At 31.2% G+C, this 18,125-nt stretch overlaps 1 protein-coding gene across 1 annotated transcript in view; it reads right to left on the bottom strand.

Moving 5' to 3' along the window:
* FOXP2 (forkhead box P2) overlaps window positions 1–18,125 on the bottom strand; it is a 633,254-nt gene that overhangs the window by 164,169 nt on the left and 450,960 nt on the right. Inside the window, exon 6 of the mRNA XM_017864605.1 lies at window positions 11,605–11,694. Coding sequence (XP_017720094.1) covers window positions 11,605–11,694 — 90 coding nt within the window. The remainder of the gene's footprint in view (window positions 1–11,604; window positions 11,695–18,125) is intronic.

Here is an 18,125-nt window from a genome sequence, read left to right as displayed (position 1 = left end):
GAATATATACTTAAAATCCTAATGGATTACAGGAAGAAGCAAATGTAGCAAGGTAGCTAAGAAAAGAGAAAATTAGCAAGGTAGCTAAGAAAAGAGAAAATTAGCAAGATAGCTAAGGAAACAGAAAATTTGGCCTCCTAGAAAGCAAAGTTCTTCCATATTTAATTTATGGAAGTTCAGTATTATATATGCAACATACATTTTCTTACACTGCAATCTGAGAAGCAAAAGTACATTTATTAATTCCCCATTTTCTATTTATCATCCATGTTAAAGTATGATTTTTCTCCATTCATTGTTGATCACATTAGTACTGCAGATCCTGAGTTACTGATGAATGATGAAGAATGAGGGGGATTTAAAATGATCTGTGTTGCAATCAACTATATGTGTTTATGCAAAAATGTTCTCCTTCCTGTGGACATTGCTTGATGTGGCTGACAAGCCTTAACTTTTATAAACTCCCCTTTTTCTTGACCTTCCTTAATAAATCCAATGCTAATTTGATTTCTCTAGTCCCCTCTTGTCTCTTCTGCTTTTTCTTCTTGCTCTAAAAAAATATGAATGTTACTGAGTTCTTCTTTTCAAATTACCTTTTTCAGAAATCTCCTCTACTCCCATGGATTCACCTATCACTTCTGTGTTGTCCCCAAATATTTCTCTTTAGTCTTGACCCCTCTGTCAAGCTCTCTTTCAAGTTTGCTAAAAGCTAGCTATTTCTACTTCCTTGTCTTGCCATCTCCTCAAACTCAACATGTCTAAAGCTTAGGTCAACATCATGCCTACCTAAATAGTTTTTAAAGGATTATCCTTATTCCAGGTTTCTCAGAATTCCCTTCCCTGAAAATATCCTCCAAATGTACCGTTGCTACCTTCACAGACCACTACTTTGATAATTTCACTTCCTCATCAAAAAACTTTAATAGCCTCTTCTACCCAATCCATATAATACTGCCTTCTTAGCTTGACATTTTAAGCTCTACACAATCAGCGATGTGTATTTCTAGCCCCCAAGCCACTCATTATTCCATTAGTATGATATCTCTAGGCTGATCAAAACAAACTACTTACCCTTGCCTAACCAGATCTCAGAATTTCCTGTGACTACATCTTTGATGACATCTTTAAAAAATTATCCATCAAAAATTCATTTATCTACCAAATTCCTTTTCTTTAAGTCCATCATACACGCTAACTTCTCTACAAAGTCTTCCCTGATCACTTGTAGCCTGAATTGATAATTTTCTTTTTTAAATGCTTATTGTTCTTTCTGTTTTTCCCATTTCTACAGCACATGCACTGTGGCCAATAATGTATTTATTTGTGCACAACTCTGAATATCTCCTCAACTAAGTCATAAGTCCCTGAGGATATTACACATGATAAATAATCACTCAATTTATATCTAATGAATGAATTTTTTTCCTCCTCCAACCCTCCTCCTCTGCTCCACTCAGCACAATCTCTTCCTTATTCATTGTTTCAATAAGTTTATTTATTGAGCTTTATTATTCACCAAGCACTGTGCTAGGCACTAGAGAAGAGTAGAGAATTCATGATTCCTGCTGTCATATAGCTTACAGTTTAATAGAGAAGATAAACATTAAAATACAAGTTTATGTGTGGAGAGTGTGAAGTATATATGTGGTCGGAGCCTATTGCAGGGGAAAACACTCTAGTATTCCTTAAAACACACAGTTACAACAAGGGTATACTTCAAATCATTGAAATAGCTGGGAATAGTAAAAAATTACAGCCAAATGCTATGATATAAAATATATAGCATAACTTTGAATTAAATACCAACTTCCTGGAGGCTAGCATAATGGTAATTATTTATTAACTCCTTATCCAAGGATTTATGCTAAGTACTTTACATAATATACTTTTTGGTCTTCACAGCAATTTTGAAAGTTTGGGTATCCTTATTCCTATTTTAGGGATGAGGAAACAGGCTCCAAAGAGATCAAGTTATTCTATCCAAAGCCCTATTAATGGCAAAGGCAGGCTTCCGATCTAAAATACGTCGTTCTTTCTTCTGTATGCCAAGAGTATATCGTACGGTAAGTTTTCCACACAAGCATGCTCAGTAGTAATGAGCTCAATATCCCAGACCCTCCTCCACAGGGTGTCAGCCTTGAGCAGCTGGTCATGGATAGAAACACCATCATAGTTTAACAAAAATTGTATTCTATAACATTCTTTTAAATTTGCCTATTTCATGCTGCCTTTTAAGAAATGTTCTTCACTGGAATGGGAAAATAAGAGCCACACAAGACACAGTCTGTTCTTGTAAACAATATTTGAATTAAATACATTTATTATGATCAAGAAATAATGTATTAGATCTCCTGCTTATTTTTCAATACACAGAAAATATAAATAGTAAAGAATATCTTTAAAACTTATTTCTAAATTTCTGGCATCACAATAGATTGCTCTATTTTAACCTATATCTCAATTTTCTGGCAATGCTGCTTTTATTTGGAACAAAATGTGGTTTAGCTTCTCTCCATTTCTTTTACATTATATTTAAAAGTAATATTGAAAAATAAATATTCAATTTCATTCTTTAAGCTACATAGATAAAATTTTATAATTTCCTAAAAGACATTCTGTAATGCCTGATTCTATATCCCATATAAGTTAGTATTTTCCTCCAGAATATTTTACAAATTATAAAGTTTTATACCTTATTCTTGATTTTTTACATAGAATATGAAATTTCAGTATTGCTAATTAGTTTACTATAGAATTTCTGGTTTTGTCAGCTTTTGTTATTTTAACAATTTGGAATGAAATAGTAAAGTAAAATAATGTTAAATTGCATTATATCAAAACATATTTCAATGTAGACTATTAAATACATTGGTTAAATAATTTTTATGTAGCTTATATTTCTCATAAATGCAATTTATAATATTTCAAGGCATTAAACAAAACAACGCTTTCTCAGATATACAGAATTATATTTGCACAATGGTTTTCATACATATGGGATTTAATTCTTTGTTTCCAAGGCACTGTTTCTGGATGTGGCATGTTAATAAACAAATGCTTTGTAACAAAAACCAGGCAAAAAAAAACATAACCCTTACTTCATAAGGCAATATCCAACAAGATACACTCAATCCTGAAAAATTAAGATACCTTTCACTTACTTCAAAATGAAAACAAAATAAATATTTAACCATGGAATTTAAGATCTTGTTCATCAGTTAGCCCAATGTCTTTATTTTAAAGATGTTCAGCAACTTCCTCAAACTTATATAACTATTTGTGGCAGAGTCAGAATAAGTCCCCCAAGTTTAATTCTCTTTTGCTTTTTACTATTCCATTCTTGAACTTCTTAAGACAGAATTATAAAATTTTAGAATTCAATTACCTATTAGAAAGGAGAACTTTATATTATATATTAACCTACAATGAAGGAAGTGATTACAATGCTAAAACTAATATTCATCTAAGATAGCAAAGCAATGGCATTTACCTTAAATTTACGTCTCTGCTCTGCACAGCTGTTGAAGAACCACAAGTCTGTCTCATGGCTGTAAATGTAACAAGAACAATAATGCGACCAATTTTCATATCTAAACTAAATTAAGTAGATTTGTCATAGGCTAGAAAATTGAAAATGTATTTTACAAATTTATTTTTTTTTTAATTTACAGATTATGGAAGTGTGCATGTGTGTGTATGTGCATGTGGGCATTTGTGTGTGTGTGTGGTGTGGTGTGTTAACTCAGTCTTTCTAAACTGAAAATTAGTTTCATGAAATTGAAAGGATTAAATATTATTCTTTTGGCTAACTTTCCTCATTGTGGATCACTATGAATATATCAATTCTAGGAAGTGCTATGGTAGATTTAAATAAATAAAACAAATTAAAGTGAGAAGCTGTCTTTGACTGTTATTATTAGGATATGTTTCTGGGATACACAGTAAGAATGTAAAGCAGAAACATCTGGTAATGCTTAAGTTAATATTGGCTCCCATTTGCATTACAATCTTTATATATTATTCATCAATATGCCATTAATCAATGTACTTGCTGATTGCACCTATTCAATTGGTGTTTCATGTCATGTGTAGATTATGTAAACATGTTTCAAATACATATATTCAGATATCTATACATGAAAGTGAAATCACTACTACAATTGGCACTCAAGCTTGTCAGATGTGATGTTTTCTTCTTTCCATTTTGCATTAGACATGCTAATATCTATGCCATCTGTAGCACAAAATCCTGAACAAATGTAAATGAAAAAATAATAGTAGATAAATACTAGTCTACTAAAATAGACTCTGTACCATGTCACACTTCAAATCTGGCCACCACTTCTTAACACAGAAAAGAAATTCAGGTGAATGTTAACAAGCAACTGAATATTGTTCTTGTGACTTGAGCCATCAAAACAGGTTTTAAATCTGTATTTTCTTTCAAACTTTATAAAGTAGTTCTCTATTAAAATTATACTTTAAAAAATACAAAGTATCTCTTTTGGTCTACTAAAGATGTTATGCCTGTCATATTAAGAGCCATCATAATCGAGTAATACCAAATACCTTGCCTTGTACATACAGATTTTGAAACATCTTCAATTATCCTTTTGAAATGTAAAGATAATACACTAACTATTATGAAAGTTTGCTTAAACACTTAGTTAACTAGAAAAGATCTAAGTTTTGAGAGAATCATATAAGAGAACTTTTAAAATGTTAATTTCATATTAAATTACTGAAAATTTTAACAAAAAAATTGTACCCTTTTTTAAAACATTAGTGGCAAATAGTGCAACTCATGATATTTGAAGATACAAGGATAAGCATTACCTAATATTCCTGTTTAACAACAGATGTGTAAGCTAGTATCAGATGCTGTTAAGCTTGTATTAGATTTTAATACAATCCCAGCATGTCTCTAGTTGCTAAGCTTATCAAGTCCTATGAAATACTAAAATGAAGGCTCACATTATATTAATTGCAGTGTATATTTTGGTGAATAAGTCTCATTCAATATTTCTAAATTCTCATTCATAAAACGCAATTTCTGATTCGTATGATATTTTGGCATGAGATCTCATTAAAATTACAAAATAATAATGAAATGCTAGTTTTATAGTCTAAACAATGGAGATATATTCAGATTAATATGCATCACAAAATGAAAACAAGTGACACAGTGAAAGTCTTTGTAGTCATGGTCAGCAACTGCAATTGTCAAAAGGTATTTATAAGAGTTTTAATCATTCTTTTATGCTAAAATAACAAAATTGGAGACTTCTGCTCAAAATTTTACTTATGCATTGATAAACAGACAACAATTTCTTATTTTAGAGCCATTAATATTCCCACATTCTATTGTGGGTATTTTGTAAGGAAAAGTATGTATATTTTAGTCCAAGTATCAAATCTTGCCTTTCAATGCAACAACAACAAAAAAATAGAAAACTAAAGCCCAGCCATTCTTTCCAGAGATACCCTGGTAACCAGCAATATAGAAACTTCTACTGGACTTAGCTTTGGAGAGGAAGAAGCAACTGCGAATTCCTCAATTTTGTCAAGAAATATGATGAAATAGAATTAGGAAAATATATAGTGTTTTTTAGACACTCAAAACAGTAACTTCATTCCTATCTTTTGCTTATGTTGCCAGCATCTAATTCTCCTTTTCTATTCCAACAAGAAAGCAAATTTCCCACTCTGAAGCCATAGTGAGGATAAACATTTCATTTGCTATCTTCTGTGACTTCTATGTAAATTTTCTCTGTCATGTAAATGCATGAAGAGACTCTCATGGAATCAGATAACTCCATGGAAATACTACACCTACGCTCCCATTATAAATTGGGGAAGAATATGATGGTGAGGAAAGTGACACAGAATTATTCATTAGTTAAAACAAAGGAATGTGAAATTGCTTTTAAAAGAGAAAAAAATTGAAAAGAATCTTAAACTCAGGCTGATTAAATAAAACTTTCATTTCCAGTCATGGCAGACATCTGTTCTCTGTTGAAACATCCCTTATCCCCAAGTCCCTCTTCTTCTCATCCACCCTCCACAAATGACTTTGTTCCCAGGAAAATCTATTCTTATCTCACATTTGTTTAGGGACCATACATTTTATCCAGTTTTAGGTAATAACTAATTTTGGATTGTATAAATCAGTAGCTCATACTTCTCTCTTATACAAACTAAGCTTCAGAAGGCCATCATGTAAGACTTAGTTACTAACATCTGTAAGTACACCTGAAAATAAAACAGACAGCTGGGCCATAAAAAAAATTTTTTTTTGTTAAAATAAAGCCATAAGAGATGCTAAAAAAAACTAAATTTGCCTTATTAGAAATGTATGTAACACATGATTCAGGAAAAGCATTACTTATCTTTCAACAGAGCTGGTGAACACTTTGAGAGATGTTGTATGGAACTCCAGAATTTACCTTCCAAATAGTCAAAAAATATACCTTAGAAACATTTCCCACCCAAGAAAATGTCCCACATATTTTGGTTAAGAAGACTACATAAAACAAGGATTATATTATGTAACAAAAGTTACTTTAAAAGACATACATACTATCAGTTTCACAGGACAAACATAGTGAGTAAGGACAACAAACTCCAGAATGTGTTTTATAACTGTAGCAACAGCAATAACTCCTTGGCAAACTCAAACAGTTTTTTTGGCAATCCTCGAGGTTTTCTGCATTTGTCACTTGGATACAACTGCGGAAGGGTTGTCTAAGACTTCTTTGTTTCCTTCCACACCATTTTACTATAACTTTGCTTTTAAGAAAAAAATTTTACATTTCAACCTATGTATGCATAAAAAATCCCACAAGGGGTTTTATGCAAAATTCTTTAAGCCTATATACACCAAATATGGTTCCTATGTATTTTTTGCAAGGAGTTACCTTGTAAACTTTTAAAATGTATGCCAACAGAATATTATTTTTTTCTCTTTTAAGAAGATAAAATGAATTCTCTTTATGAATTAAAATTACCTACGTATGCAAATGTAATAATTTCCTGTATATATACAACTGGGTCTGCACATCTGTTATCATTATGAACATCTTTTAAAACAAGACCCTAAGGACAGGAGTGCTTTACTAACCTGCAGTGGTCTCTGTTTATCACTGCTCTTAGGAGATTTCAATCCACTTGTTTGCTGCTGTAAAAGAAGTTGTCTTGCTGCCTGGAGAGCCTAGAAGTAAAATGAAACCATATCTAAATATTTTGTTGAAAGTTAAATTATCAATTATCTCCTGGTTAACAGTAAAAGGATTCAATGTACAAGAACTCCCATATTCCTTTCTAGAGAGAATCATTTACCTTGTTTATCTTCTAATACGAAAAAAAACTGCCAAACACACATATATAACTTTACTCAGAATCACAGAGAAACATGCAATCCTGCAGGAAATAAAGTTAATTTGTTTAAAGTGCTTAAAGAGGATAAAATCATAAACTGCATCAATAAACTCATTTCCACAAGGAACTTGTCTTTGAGTGTTCAACTAAAATGCCCACTCCCTTTTAAATTATCATTCAATTTGCATTTTCATATTACAATTTTGAGGCAAACGCAGTAGACTTCAAGTGTTACCGGAAGCTGTAATTAAATTTGACAAATCAACATCAGATTATCTTGAAAGTGAATTAATAAGGATTTTCACTAAAGATTGAAAACACTTTTTTTGTACTTACAATTCAAGGGGAAACCTCTCCTTTGACAAAATAAAGTGCAGTTTTAANTAAGTCCCCCAAGTTTAATTCTCTTTTGCTTTTTACTATTCCATTCTTGAACTTCTTAAGACAGAATTATAAAAATTTTAGAATTCAATTACCTATTAGAAAGGAGAACTTTATATTATATATTAACCTACAATGAAGGAAGTGATTACAATGCTAAAAACTAATATTCATCTAAGATAGCAAAGCAATGGCATTTACCTTAAATTTACGTCTCTGCTCTGCACAGCTGTTGAAGAACCACAAGTCTGTCTCATGGCTGTAAATGTAACAAGAACAATAATGCGACCAATTTTCATATCTAAACTAAATTAAGTAGATTTGTCATAGGCTAGAAAATTGAAAATGTATTTTACAAATTTATTTTTTTTTTAATTTACAGATTATGGAAGTGTGCATGTGTGTGTATGTGCATGTGGGCATTTGTGTGTGTGTGTGGTGTGGTGTGTTAACTCAGTCTTTCTAAACTGAAAATTAGTTTCATGAAATTGAAAGGATTAAATATTATTCTTTTTGGCTAACTTTCCTCATTGTGGATCACTATGAATATATCAATTCTAGGAAGTGCTATGGTAGATTTAAATAAATAAAACAAATTAAAGTGAGAAGCTGTCTTTGACTGTTATTATTAGGATATGTTTCTGGGATACACAGTAAGAATGTAAAGCAGAAACATCTGGTAATGCTTAAGTTAATATTGGCTCCCATTTGCATTACAATCTTTATATATTATTCATCAATATGCCATTAATCAATGTACTTGCTGATTGCACCTATTCAATTGGTGTTTCATGTCATGTGTAGATTATGTAAACATGTTTCAAATACATATATTCAGATATCTATACATGAAAGTGAAATCACTACTACAATTGGCACTCAAGCTTGTCAGATGTGATGTTTTCTTCTTTCCATTTTGCATTAGACATGCTAATATCTATGCCATCTGTAGCACAAAATCCTGAACAAATGTAAATGAAAAAATAATAGTAGATAAATACTAGTCTACTAAAAATAGACTCTGTACCATGTCACACTTCAAATCTGGCCACCACTTCTTAACACAGAAAAGAAATTCAGGTGAATGTTAACAAGCAACTGAATATTGTTCTTGTGACTTGAGCCATCAAAACAGGTTTTTAAATCTGTATTTTCTTTCAAACTTTATAAAGTAGTTCTCTATTAAAATTATACTTTAAAAAATACAAAGTATCTCTTTTGGTCTACTAAAGATGTTATGCCTGTCATATTAAGAGCCATCATAATCGAGTAATACCAAATACCTTGCCTTGTACATACAGATTTTGAAACATCTTCAATTATCCTTTTGAAATGTAAAGATAATACACTAACTATTATGAAAGTTTGCTTAAACACTTAGTTAACTAGAAAAAGATCTAAGTTTTGAGAGAATCATATAAGAGAACTTTTAAAATGTTAATTTCATATTAAATTACTGAAAATTTTAACAAAAAAATTGTACCCTTTTTTAAAACATTAGTGGCAAATAGTGCAACTCATGATATTTGAAGATACAAGGATAAGCATTACCTAATATTCCTGTTTAACAACAGATGTGTAAGCTAGTATCAGATGCTGTTAAGCTTGTATTAGATTTTTAATACAATCCCAGCATGTCTCTAGTTGCTAAGCTTATCAAGTCCTATGAAATACTAAAAATGAAGGCTCACATTATATTAATTGCAGTGTATATTTTGGTGAATAAGTCTCATTCAATATTTCTAAATTCTCATTCATAAAACGCAATTTCTGATTCGTATGATATTTTGGCATGAGATCTCATTAAAATTACAAAATAATAATGAAATGCTAGTTTTATAGTCTAAACAATGGAGATATATTCAGATTAATATGCATCACAAAATGAAAAACAAGTGACACAGTGAAAGTCTTTGTAGTCATGGTCAGCAACTGCAATTGTCAAAAGGTATTTATAAGAGTTTTAATCATTCTTTTATGCTAAAATAACAAAATTGGAGACTTCTGCTCAAAATTTTACTTATGCATTGATAAACAGACAACAATTTCTTATTTTAGAGCCATTAATATTCCCACATTCTATTGTGGGTATTTTGTAAGGAAAAGTATGTATATTTTAGTCCAAGTATCAAATCTTGCCTTTCAATGCAACAACAACAAAAAAATAGAAAAACTAAAGCCCAGCCATTCTTTCCAGAGATACCCTGGTAACCAGCAATATAGAAACTTCTACTGGACTTAGCTTTGGAGAGGAAGAAGCAACTGCGAATTCCTCAATTTTGTCAAGAAATATGATGAAATAGAATTAGGAAAATATATAGTGTTTTTTAGACACTCAAAACAGTAACTTCATTCCTATCTTTTGCTTATGTTGCCAGCATCTAATTCTCCTTTTCTATTCCAACAAGAAAGCAAATTTCCCACTCTGAAGCCATAGTGAGGATAAACATTTCATTTGCTATCTTCTGTGACTTCTATGTAAATTTTTCTCTGTCATGTAAATGCATGAAGAGACTCTCATGGAATCAGATAACTCCATGGAAATACTACACCTACGCTCCCATTATAAATTGGGGAAGAATATGATGGTGAGGAAAGTGACACAGAATTATTCATTAGTTAAAACAAAGGAATGTGAAATTGCTTTTAAAAGAGAAAAAAATTGAAAAGAATCTTAAACTCAGGCTGATTAAATAAAACTTTCATTTCCAGTCATGGCAGACATCTGTTCTCTGTTGAAACATCCCTTATCCCCAAGTCCCTCTTCTTCTCATCCACCCTCCACAAATGACTTTGTTCCCAGGAAAATCTATTCTTATCTCACATTTGTTTAGGGACCATACATTTTATCCAGTTTTTAGGTAATAACTAATTTTTGGATTGTATAAATCAGTAGCTCATACTTCTCTCTTATACAAACTAAGCTTCAGAAGGCCATCATGTAAGACTTAGTTACTAACATCTGTAAGTACACCTGAAAATAAAAACAGACAGCTGGGCCATAAAAAAAATTTTTTTTTGTTAAAATAAAGCCATAAGAGATGCTAAAAAAAACTAAATTTGCCTTATTAGAAATGTATGTAACACATGATTCAGGAAAAAGCATTACTTATCTTTCAACAGAGCTGGTGAACACTTTGAGAGATGTTGTATGGAACTCCAGAATTTACCTTCCAAATAGTCAAAAAATATACCTTAGAAACATTTCCCACCCAAGAAAATGTCCCACATATTTTGGTTAAGAAGACTACATAAAACAAGGATTATATTATGTAACAAAAGTTACTTTAAAAGACATACATACTATCAGTTTCACAGGACAAACATAGTGAGTAAGGACAACAAACTCCAGAATGTGTTTTTATAACTGTAGCAACAGCAATAACTCCTTGGCAAACTCAAACAGTTTTTTTGGCAATCCTCGAGGTTTTCTGCATTTGTCACTTGGATACAACTGCGGAAGGGTTGTCTAAGACTTCTTTGTTTCCTTCCACACCATTTTACTATAACTTTGCTTTTAAGAAAAAAATTTTACATTTCAACCTATGTATGCATAAAAAATCCCACAAGGGGGTTTTATGCAAAATTCTTTAAGCCTATATACACCAAATATGGTTCCTATGTATTTTTTGCAAGGAGTTACCTTGTAAACTTTTAAAATGTATGCCAACAGAATATTATTTTTTTCTCTTTTAAGAAGATAAAATGAATTCTCTTTATGAATTAAAATTACCTACGTATGCAAATGTAATAATTTCCTGTATATATACAACTGGGTCTGCACATCTGTTATCATTATGAACATCTTTTAAAACAAGACCCTAAGGACAGGAGTGCTTTACTAACCTGCAGTGGTCTCTGTTTATCACTGCTCTTAGGAGATTTCAATCCACTTGTTTGCTGCTGTAAAAGAAGTTGTCTTGCTGCCTGGAGAGCCTAGAAGTAAAAATGAAACCATATCTAAATATTTTGTTGAAAGTTAAATTATCAATTATCTCCTGGTTAACAGTAAAAGGATTCAATGTACAAGAACTCCCATATTCCTTTCTAGAGAGAATCATTTACCTTGTTTATCTTCTAATACGAAAAAAAACTGCCAAACACACATATATAACTTTACTCAGAATCACAGAGAAACATGCAATCCTGCAGGAAATAAAGTTAATTTGTTTAAAGTGCTTAAAGAGGATAAAAATCATAAACTGCATCAATAAACTCATTTCCACAAGGAACTTGTCTTTGAGTGTTCAACTAAAATGCCCACTCCCTTTTAAATTATCATTCAATTTGCATTTTCATATTACAATTTTGAGGCAAACGCAGTAGACTTCAAGTGTTACCGGAAGCTGTAATTAAATTTGACAAATCAACATCAGATTATCTTGAAAGTGAATTAATAAGGATTTTCACTAAAGATTGAAAACACTTTTTTTGTACTTACAATTCAAGGGGAAACCTCTCCTTTGACAAAATAAAGTGCAGTTTTAATGCCAAATAAAATTGAGTGGTTTTCATTTGCATTCTTAGCAAAATCAGAGAACAAAGAAATTACCACTCAACCAATCAGGTTTGTTTCTATGTGTGACAGAATACCAATCAAAATAGAAGATGTTTTCGTTTATTTTTATGTTTTCTTTCCCACTTAGGAAAATAAAACTTAACATAAGAAATTAATGTAAGCATTTCATTTAGTGGAGGAGGAACAGTTCAGTAAATGTACTATATAAACTTAACATGTAAAAGCTAGTGCCATTGACCAAAAATGCATAGTATATTCTTCTAAAGGTAGGAGTATAAACTAATTAACAAAAACTTTTAAGAGTCTCTTAAAAAATTCATTTTCTCTCTCAACAACTGAGTTCAATGAACACTAATGATGAAATTTTTCAAGACATAAAACTAACCTGTATCATTGGCCTACTATGTTATTTACTGCTTTTGAATACAAGATACATTTTTCACAATGAGAAAACATTATTAGATTAATATTCTTCTATAATAATCAAGAATTTCAGCTAATAAAAAGTACAATTTTGATTATAATCAATGATCTGGTTTTTAAGAGAGTTTCTAGTATCCATGACAACAGTTGCTTTGACAAGATGTGCATATGGCATTACACTGCCAGCTGGTGTGAACAATGTTTGAACTACTGCATTGAGATGCTGAGCAAACAGAAAAAGTTGCCACGTCTTAACCCTCAGGGAAGGCAGTCATCCCCTGATCAATTATGAAAAGACAGAGAGGGCTGCTACAGTCTGGCTCCAAGCAAGTTTTCTGAAAGGCAGGCAGACATAGAAACCAAAGTAAACAAACTGAATGCATTAGCACCATCTCCTAACAACATTGATTTGTCTTCCCATAGCAGGATCTGGCATAGTTTGTAAAGCACACTTTTTACATTTGGAGATACACTCACTCACGATAATCATCTTTGTTGTTGTTTTTTAACTTTTCAAGTCATTACAAATTAACCTAAATATTTCTAAGGATGGCACATTCCAGTGAACTCAGGGAATTTATTATAGAGTTCAGTTTGAAAAAACAAAAAAAAATTCATAATTACTTTATTATCATAAGACTATTTGAAACTTTTTTGTTCAATATTCTAAATAATATATCCTTCCTATTTAAATTGTAACTTATAAAGTGACTACAAATGATATTTTTCCAAATGGATATTACAATAGGTGTCCTAGGCTGTGTCTCTGAAATTCTCAAAATAAAAATGCATTAAATTATTTTCCAGTTGATGCCTAATTGTTTTCATGTAGTTTTTTTTTCTTTTTGAGTTGATGAGTTTATTTTGTATACCTATTACCTTAATTTATATTAAATTATGTAGTTACCTATTATTCCTAAAAAATTTTTGAACACTGTTCAGGATCTTAGAATCATGAATGACAAGGACTAAAAGCAATCTTAAAAATCATCTAATCTGACCTTCTCATTCTAGCAAATAAGAAAAATGAAACCTAGAATAGTCAGTTGCTTTGTTCAAGATCACAGAACAATTTATGAATGTTGTTTTCAAGGTCTCCTGGCTTCCAGGCCTGAGTGTATTCCAGTGTGCCATATTGTTTCTGTTCTGTCAAAGGAATCATTAGTAGGCAATGAGTAAGATTCTAGTAAAGGAGAATATATGACATTATAATGAATTATTCTTCACCAGTAAAGAGAGCATATTCATTTTTCAGACTTTACATGGGAAACAACAATATAATCTTTTTGTTTTGAATCTGTAAATGAATAGAACAACTATCACAGAATGTATGTTGTTTTTATGGCTACTGCCCCCATTATCCTTAACTTGGATTTCATTATATATTGATACTTCCCTGATGCTTGATGGAACTCTAAACTTTTGTAACATCCTGATTATCTGATCAATTATTACTATAGAACTGCACAATTCTAGAGCTGGACAAGGCCTTAGAAACTGCCTAGCCTACCTTTCTCAAACAAGTAACTGAAGAATCAATACTAGAATAACTTGATTGAAGTCACAAAGCAGTAGCAGATCCTGGTCAAAAACTCTGGCTCTTCTCTCCCAAGCTTGGGAGCCCATCCATTTTACCACCCTGCGTTATATTCATTCAACAAAATCCATGTAATCAATGGAATATGTCAATGTTACGTAATGTCTGTAGACAAACACTAGAAAATTAAATATTTTACAAGTTTCGCTCATCAAAGTATCACTAGTCAAAAGCATACACCTACACTGTTAGGAAAGGTGTGATAATAGTAATGAAATATCACAGGATAGCTGGCTAAAAAAATGCTTCTACTTTTAAAGTATTTTGGTTTTCATACGCATTTATAGTTCTCTCCAAAATAGCTGAGGATCATCTTTTAATACAAACTCTTAGGAAAAATAACTTCTTTCCTATTTCAACATTCTCTTGGTAGAGTAGAGATTGCTATAGTAAGCATAAGAGATGGAAGAACAAAAAACAATTCCAGGAGATCAGGAATGATTTAAAACTCATAAGCAGAAAGCTCTGGTAGTTTGCATTCTGACTGCATGCATCATATGACATTTTTATTTCCAGTATTCGGGATAACACTTTAAGACTGAATTTCAATAAACAATTGCTCAGAGACATTTAGTTCATCTTTGCAATTAATTATTATAGCTACTCAAAAAATGAAAGATTATTAGATAAAACACTTCCATCAATATAAAGTGTTAGGTGTCAAATGACACAAAATATTAATTTAAAAATCACTTGCCACTTCTCTCAATACAAACAAAAGATTAAATCCAGGGCCATTCATAAAGTTCTCTGAGCCATCTAGTCATTTAGATGGTCACCCTCCCCCACAAAATTAATTTAGAACAAAATAAAAGTTGTTTACAAAATTTCCTTTCATAATGATTGAGTCTGTTTCCAATGTATCAGAAACAAGAAAGAGATTTCGAAGCCAGCCAAACCATATCTAGTTTCCAAAAACACATTTGTTTTTAATTAGGGGTGCACATTACTTAAAGAAGTTATCCTATTTTAGGAAACCTAAAGAAAATTAAGATATCTTAAAATTTGAAATCAGGTTAAATTAAAAAATTTGAAAAAAAGAAATAATCTGTATAAGACACTAAAGGTAAACATTTTGTTAGACTGCAGAGATGTGGGAATGCACATATTTCATAATTTAGTGCATTGTTCTCTAAAATACTTACTGAAAACATCATTCCTGACTCATACTGTGCAATTTTAACTAAATTTGTGTACGAAAAGCAAAGTTCAAGCATACTTCTTCACTAGTAGTAATTTTATGCTAGTTATGAACTTCATAGAATAATTCTAATGAGTAGGTCATGGTGATAATTAACTAAGGATAAAAATGCTTTGTAACCTGTCAGATAAATACTTTTTTCCACTGAAGAACACTGAAAACTTCTACCAAATATAAAATTATTTGAGAATAGCTTAGAAATACCCAGTAAAACAAAAAAATGTTGAGTATGTTATGGCTTATAAATAACTTCTTTTTTTTCAAAGTAAATATATGTATATTTGGGGAAAAAACAGACATCAGTCATATCTCTCCCCATAAAAATAGGAATGCTTAACCTATCAGCCTGTTGCATTTGAGACATTAAAATGAAAAATGACATCTACGCCCATTAATATCTTCAATGTATAAACAGCACAGCGTGACACATTCTTGAGAGCTGAAGGCTACAAAATCTCTCTGAAACATAAATAACAAAGCACTCAGAAGCATATTTGATGTTGATATTCATCTCTGAGAAAAACACTGTTGCCTAGGCTTCTTATGAAAATAGATGCAGCCCAAATGGATCTCCTGTAATTGGTTTCAGATAGCGAGGTCAGAAGAAATATGATACAAGAAACGATTATGTGGAACAGGAGAAACAAGAATGTTTACACAGTCACTCCCTAGTTATACTGACAAGGGGTGTATACTTTGCAGATAACCAGAACCAAAAAAAAAAAATTGCCAGCAGGATATCCAGATTTTTGCTCCTCATATTCATATAGTTTAACCTTTAACACATTATGTCTTCAACATGTTACTTTGAATACAAAACATAAAAATAAGTTTTCAAACAGAGTTTAATTTTCTAATTATTTTCCCAAGTGTGGCTGATAAAAAGTATATTCAGATCCTTCCAGAAAGAATATAAATTCGTATTCTGTTTGGCCTTTTTTCATATTATGCTCCCACTAAAGAGAATATACTGATAAATGTAATCTGAAGTCTCATAATGCTATTTAATAGAAGGAAATTAATCATCTAATTAGCATAACCTATTTTCAAATAGCAATCTATCAGAGTGAAATTATGCATCTGTAGCTATTGACCTTCTATTTTCCATCCTGATACATAATTAGACTGTTTGTTTAAAAGCTAATTATTAAAAAATATTTGAGAAAAGATATTTTACAGTATATTTTACATAAAGTTAGAAAATTAATGTGTGGATATATTATATTTATACTGTACATCACTATGGAGGCCAAATTGAGATACTAAGACTACTTATTGTATAATAATTATGAAATAATACTATACTCTAATAAGGGCACTTTGGTAAGAGTACTTACTTGCAAAGCATCCTATTTACCCATCAAATGTCAGAGTGGTTTTGGCTTATATCTCATGATATAGAGACAAAGGAGAGACAATCAGGATATTGAATGTGTGATGGAATGGATCCTCAAGTCATCCTCAGAAGTGAGAATACATTCTTCAAGGTTCAGGTCCAAACCCAATATTCAGTATATTCCATTATGGCTCCAAAGCCCCAGATGACCTCAGAAATTCTATGAAATAAGCCTGTGAGTTAACAGTAACTAATATCTAAGACAGGTTTTTGTTTTTTCAGATGTAGAATGAGTTTAATAGGGAGAACACATTCTCCTCCTCAGAGTCAGCATTCTATAGGGGGCAGTACACAAAGTAGCCTGATAGTCCTAGCTCTATGTTCTTCACTATTCTATTGCTAATGGTAATAATTTGCTAATGTAATATCTTAATATTATCTACAATAATTTTAAATACATAATAAGGAATTCTGTCCAACTTTAAAATTCTAAGGTATGAAAGGTAAAGACAAATTAGGACTGATTTTATTAAAATTAATGATTTTACAACTTCTCTTTATCATGGGACATGTTCCAGTAACTAGAATAGTTTTGTGCATTATTTTGATTATTTTCTCTTCTGCTATAGCACATCATTTTAATTACTGTTTTCCCAAATAGATTTTGGATTACTTTTTGTTTTACACTTACCTTAGCAGCTGTTTCTTTCTTTCATTTTAAGAACCAATATCACAAATCCCTTTTGTTTGTTTGGATATGTATTGAAAACTCATTACTTCTATATTGCTATAATTTCAACCATTATATCAGATATTAACTGAAAAATACATGCTACTAAATTATACTACAATATCTGAATGTAAACTATTATTTGAATCCTCTGTTCTGAATATGCTCTTCAACTTAAAAGTAAGACTATAGGAGAAGTAGTATTTGGGAAAATATTTGGAAGAATAAAATACATAAAAGTATTTGACCTTAAAAATGTTTGCGACTTATGTCCCATATACCTAGCAAAGAACTTAGCACTGCACACTTGTGGAGGTAGAAGGAGTGACATGACATTGTTTCTATCTTCAAAAGATTATTGTTTAATAAGAAAGATCTAGATGAATGTCAAAAGGTCACAAACAATGTTTTAAAAACGCTTCAGGGGTTCATAAGTAGAATAAATTATTTTTTGTTGAGAAGCTCATTGAAATTTTTATGAAGGTATAATATTTGTGCTGGACTTACATGACAATCATCTCATGGAGATGACAGAAGGCCATGCCAAGTAGGAACAAAGAA

The sequence above is a fragment of the Rhinopithecus bieti genome, unplaced genomic scaffold (assembly GCF_001698545.2).
Source record: "Rhinopithecus bieti isolate Rb0 unplaced genomic scaffold, ASM169854v2 scaffold_75173, whole genome shotgun sequence".
Classification (NCBI taxonomy): Eukaryota; Metazoa; Chordata; class Mammalia; order Primates; family Cercopithecidae; genus Rhinopithecus; species Rhinopithecus bieti.
Note: the sequence above shows the minus strand (reverse complement) of the source record. Positions and strands in the feature narration are given on the sequence as shown.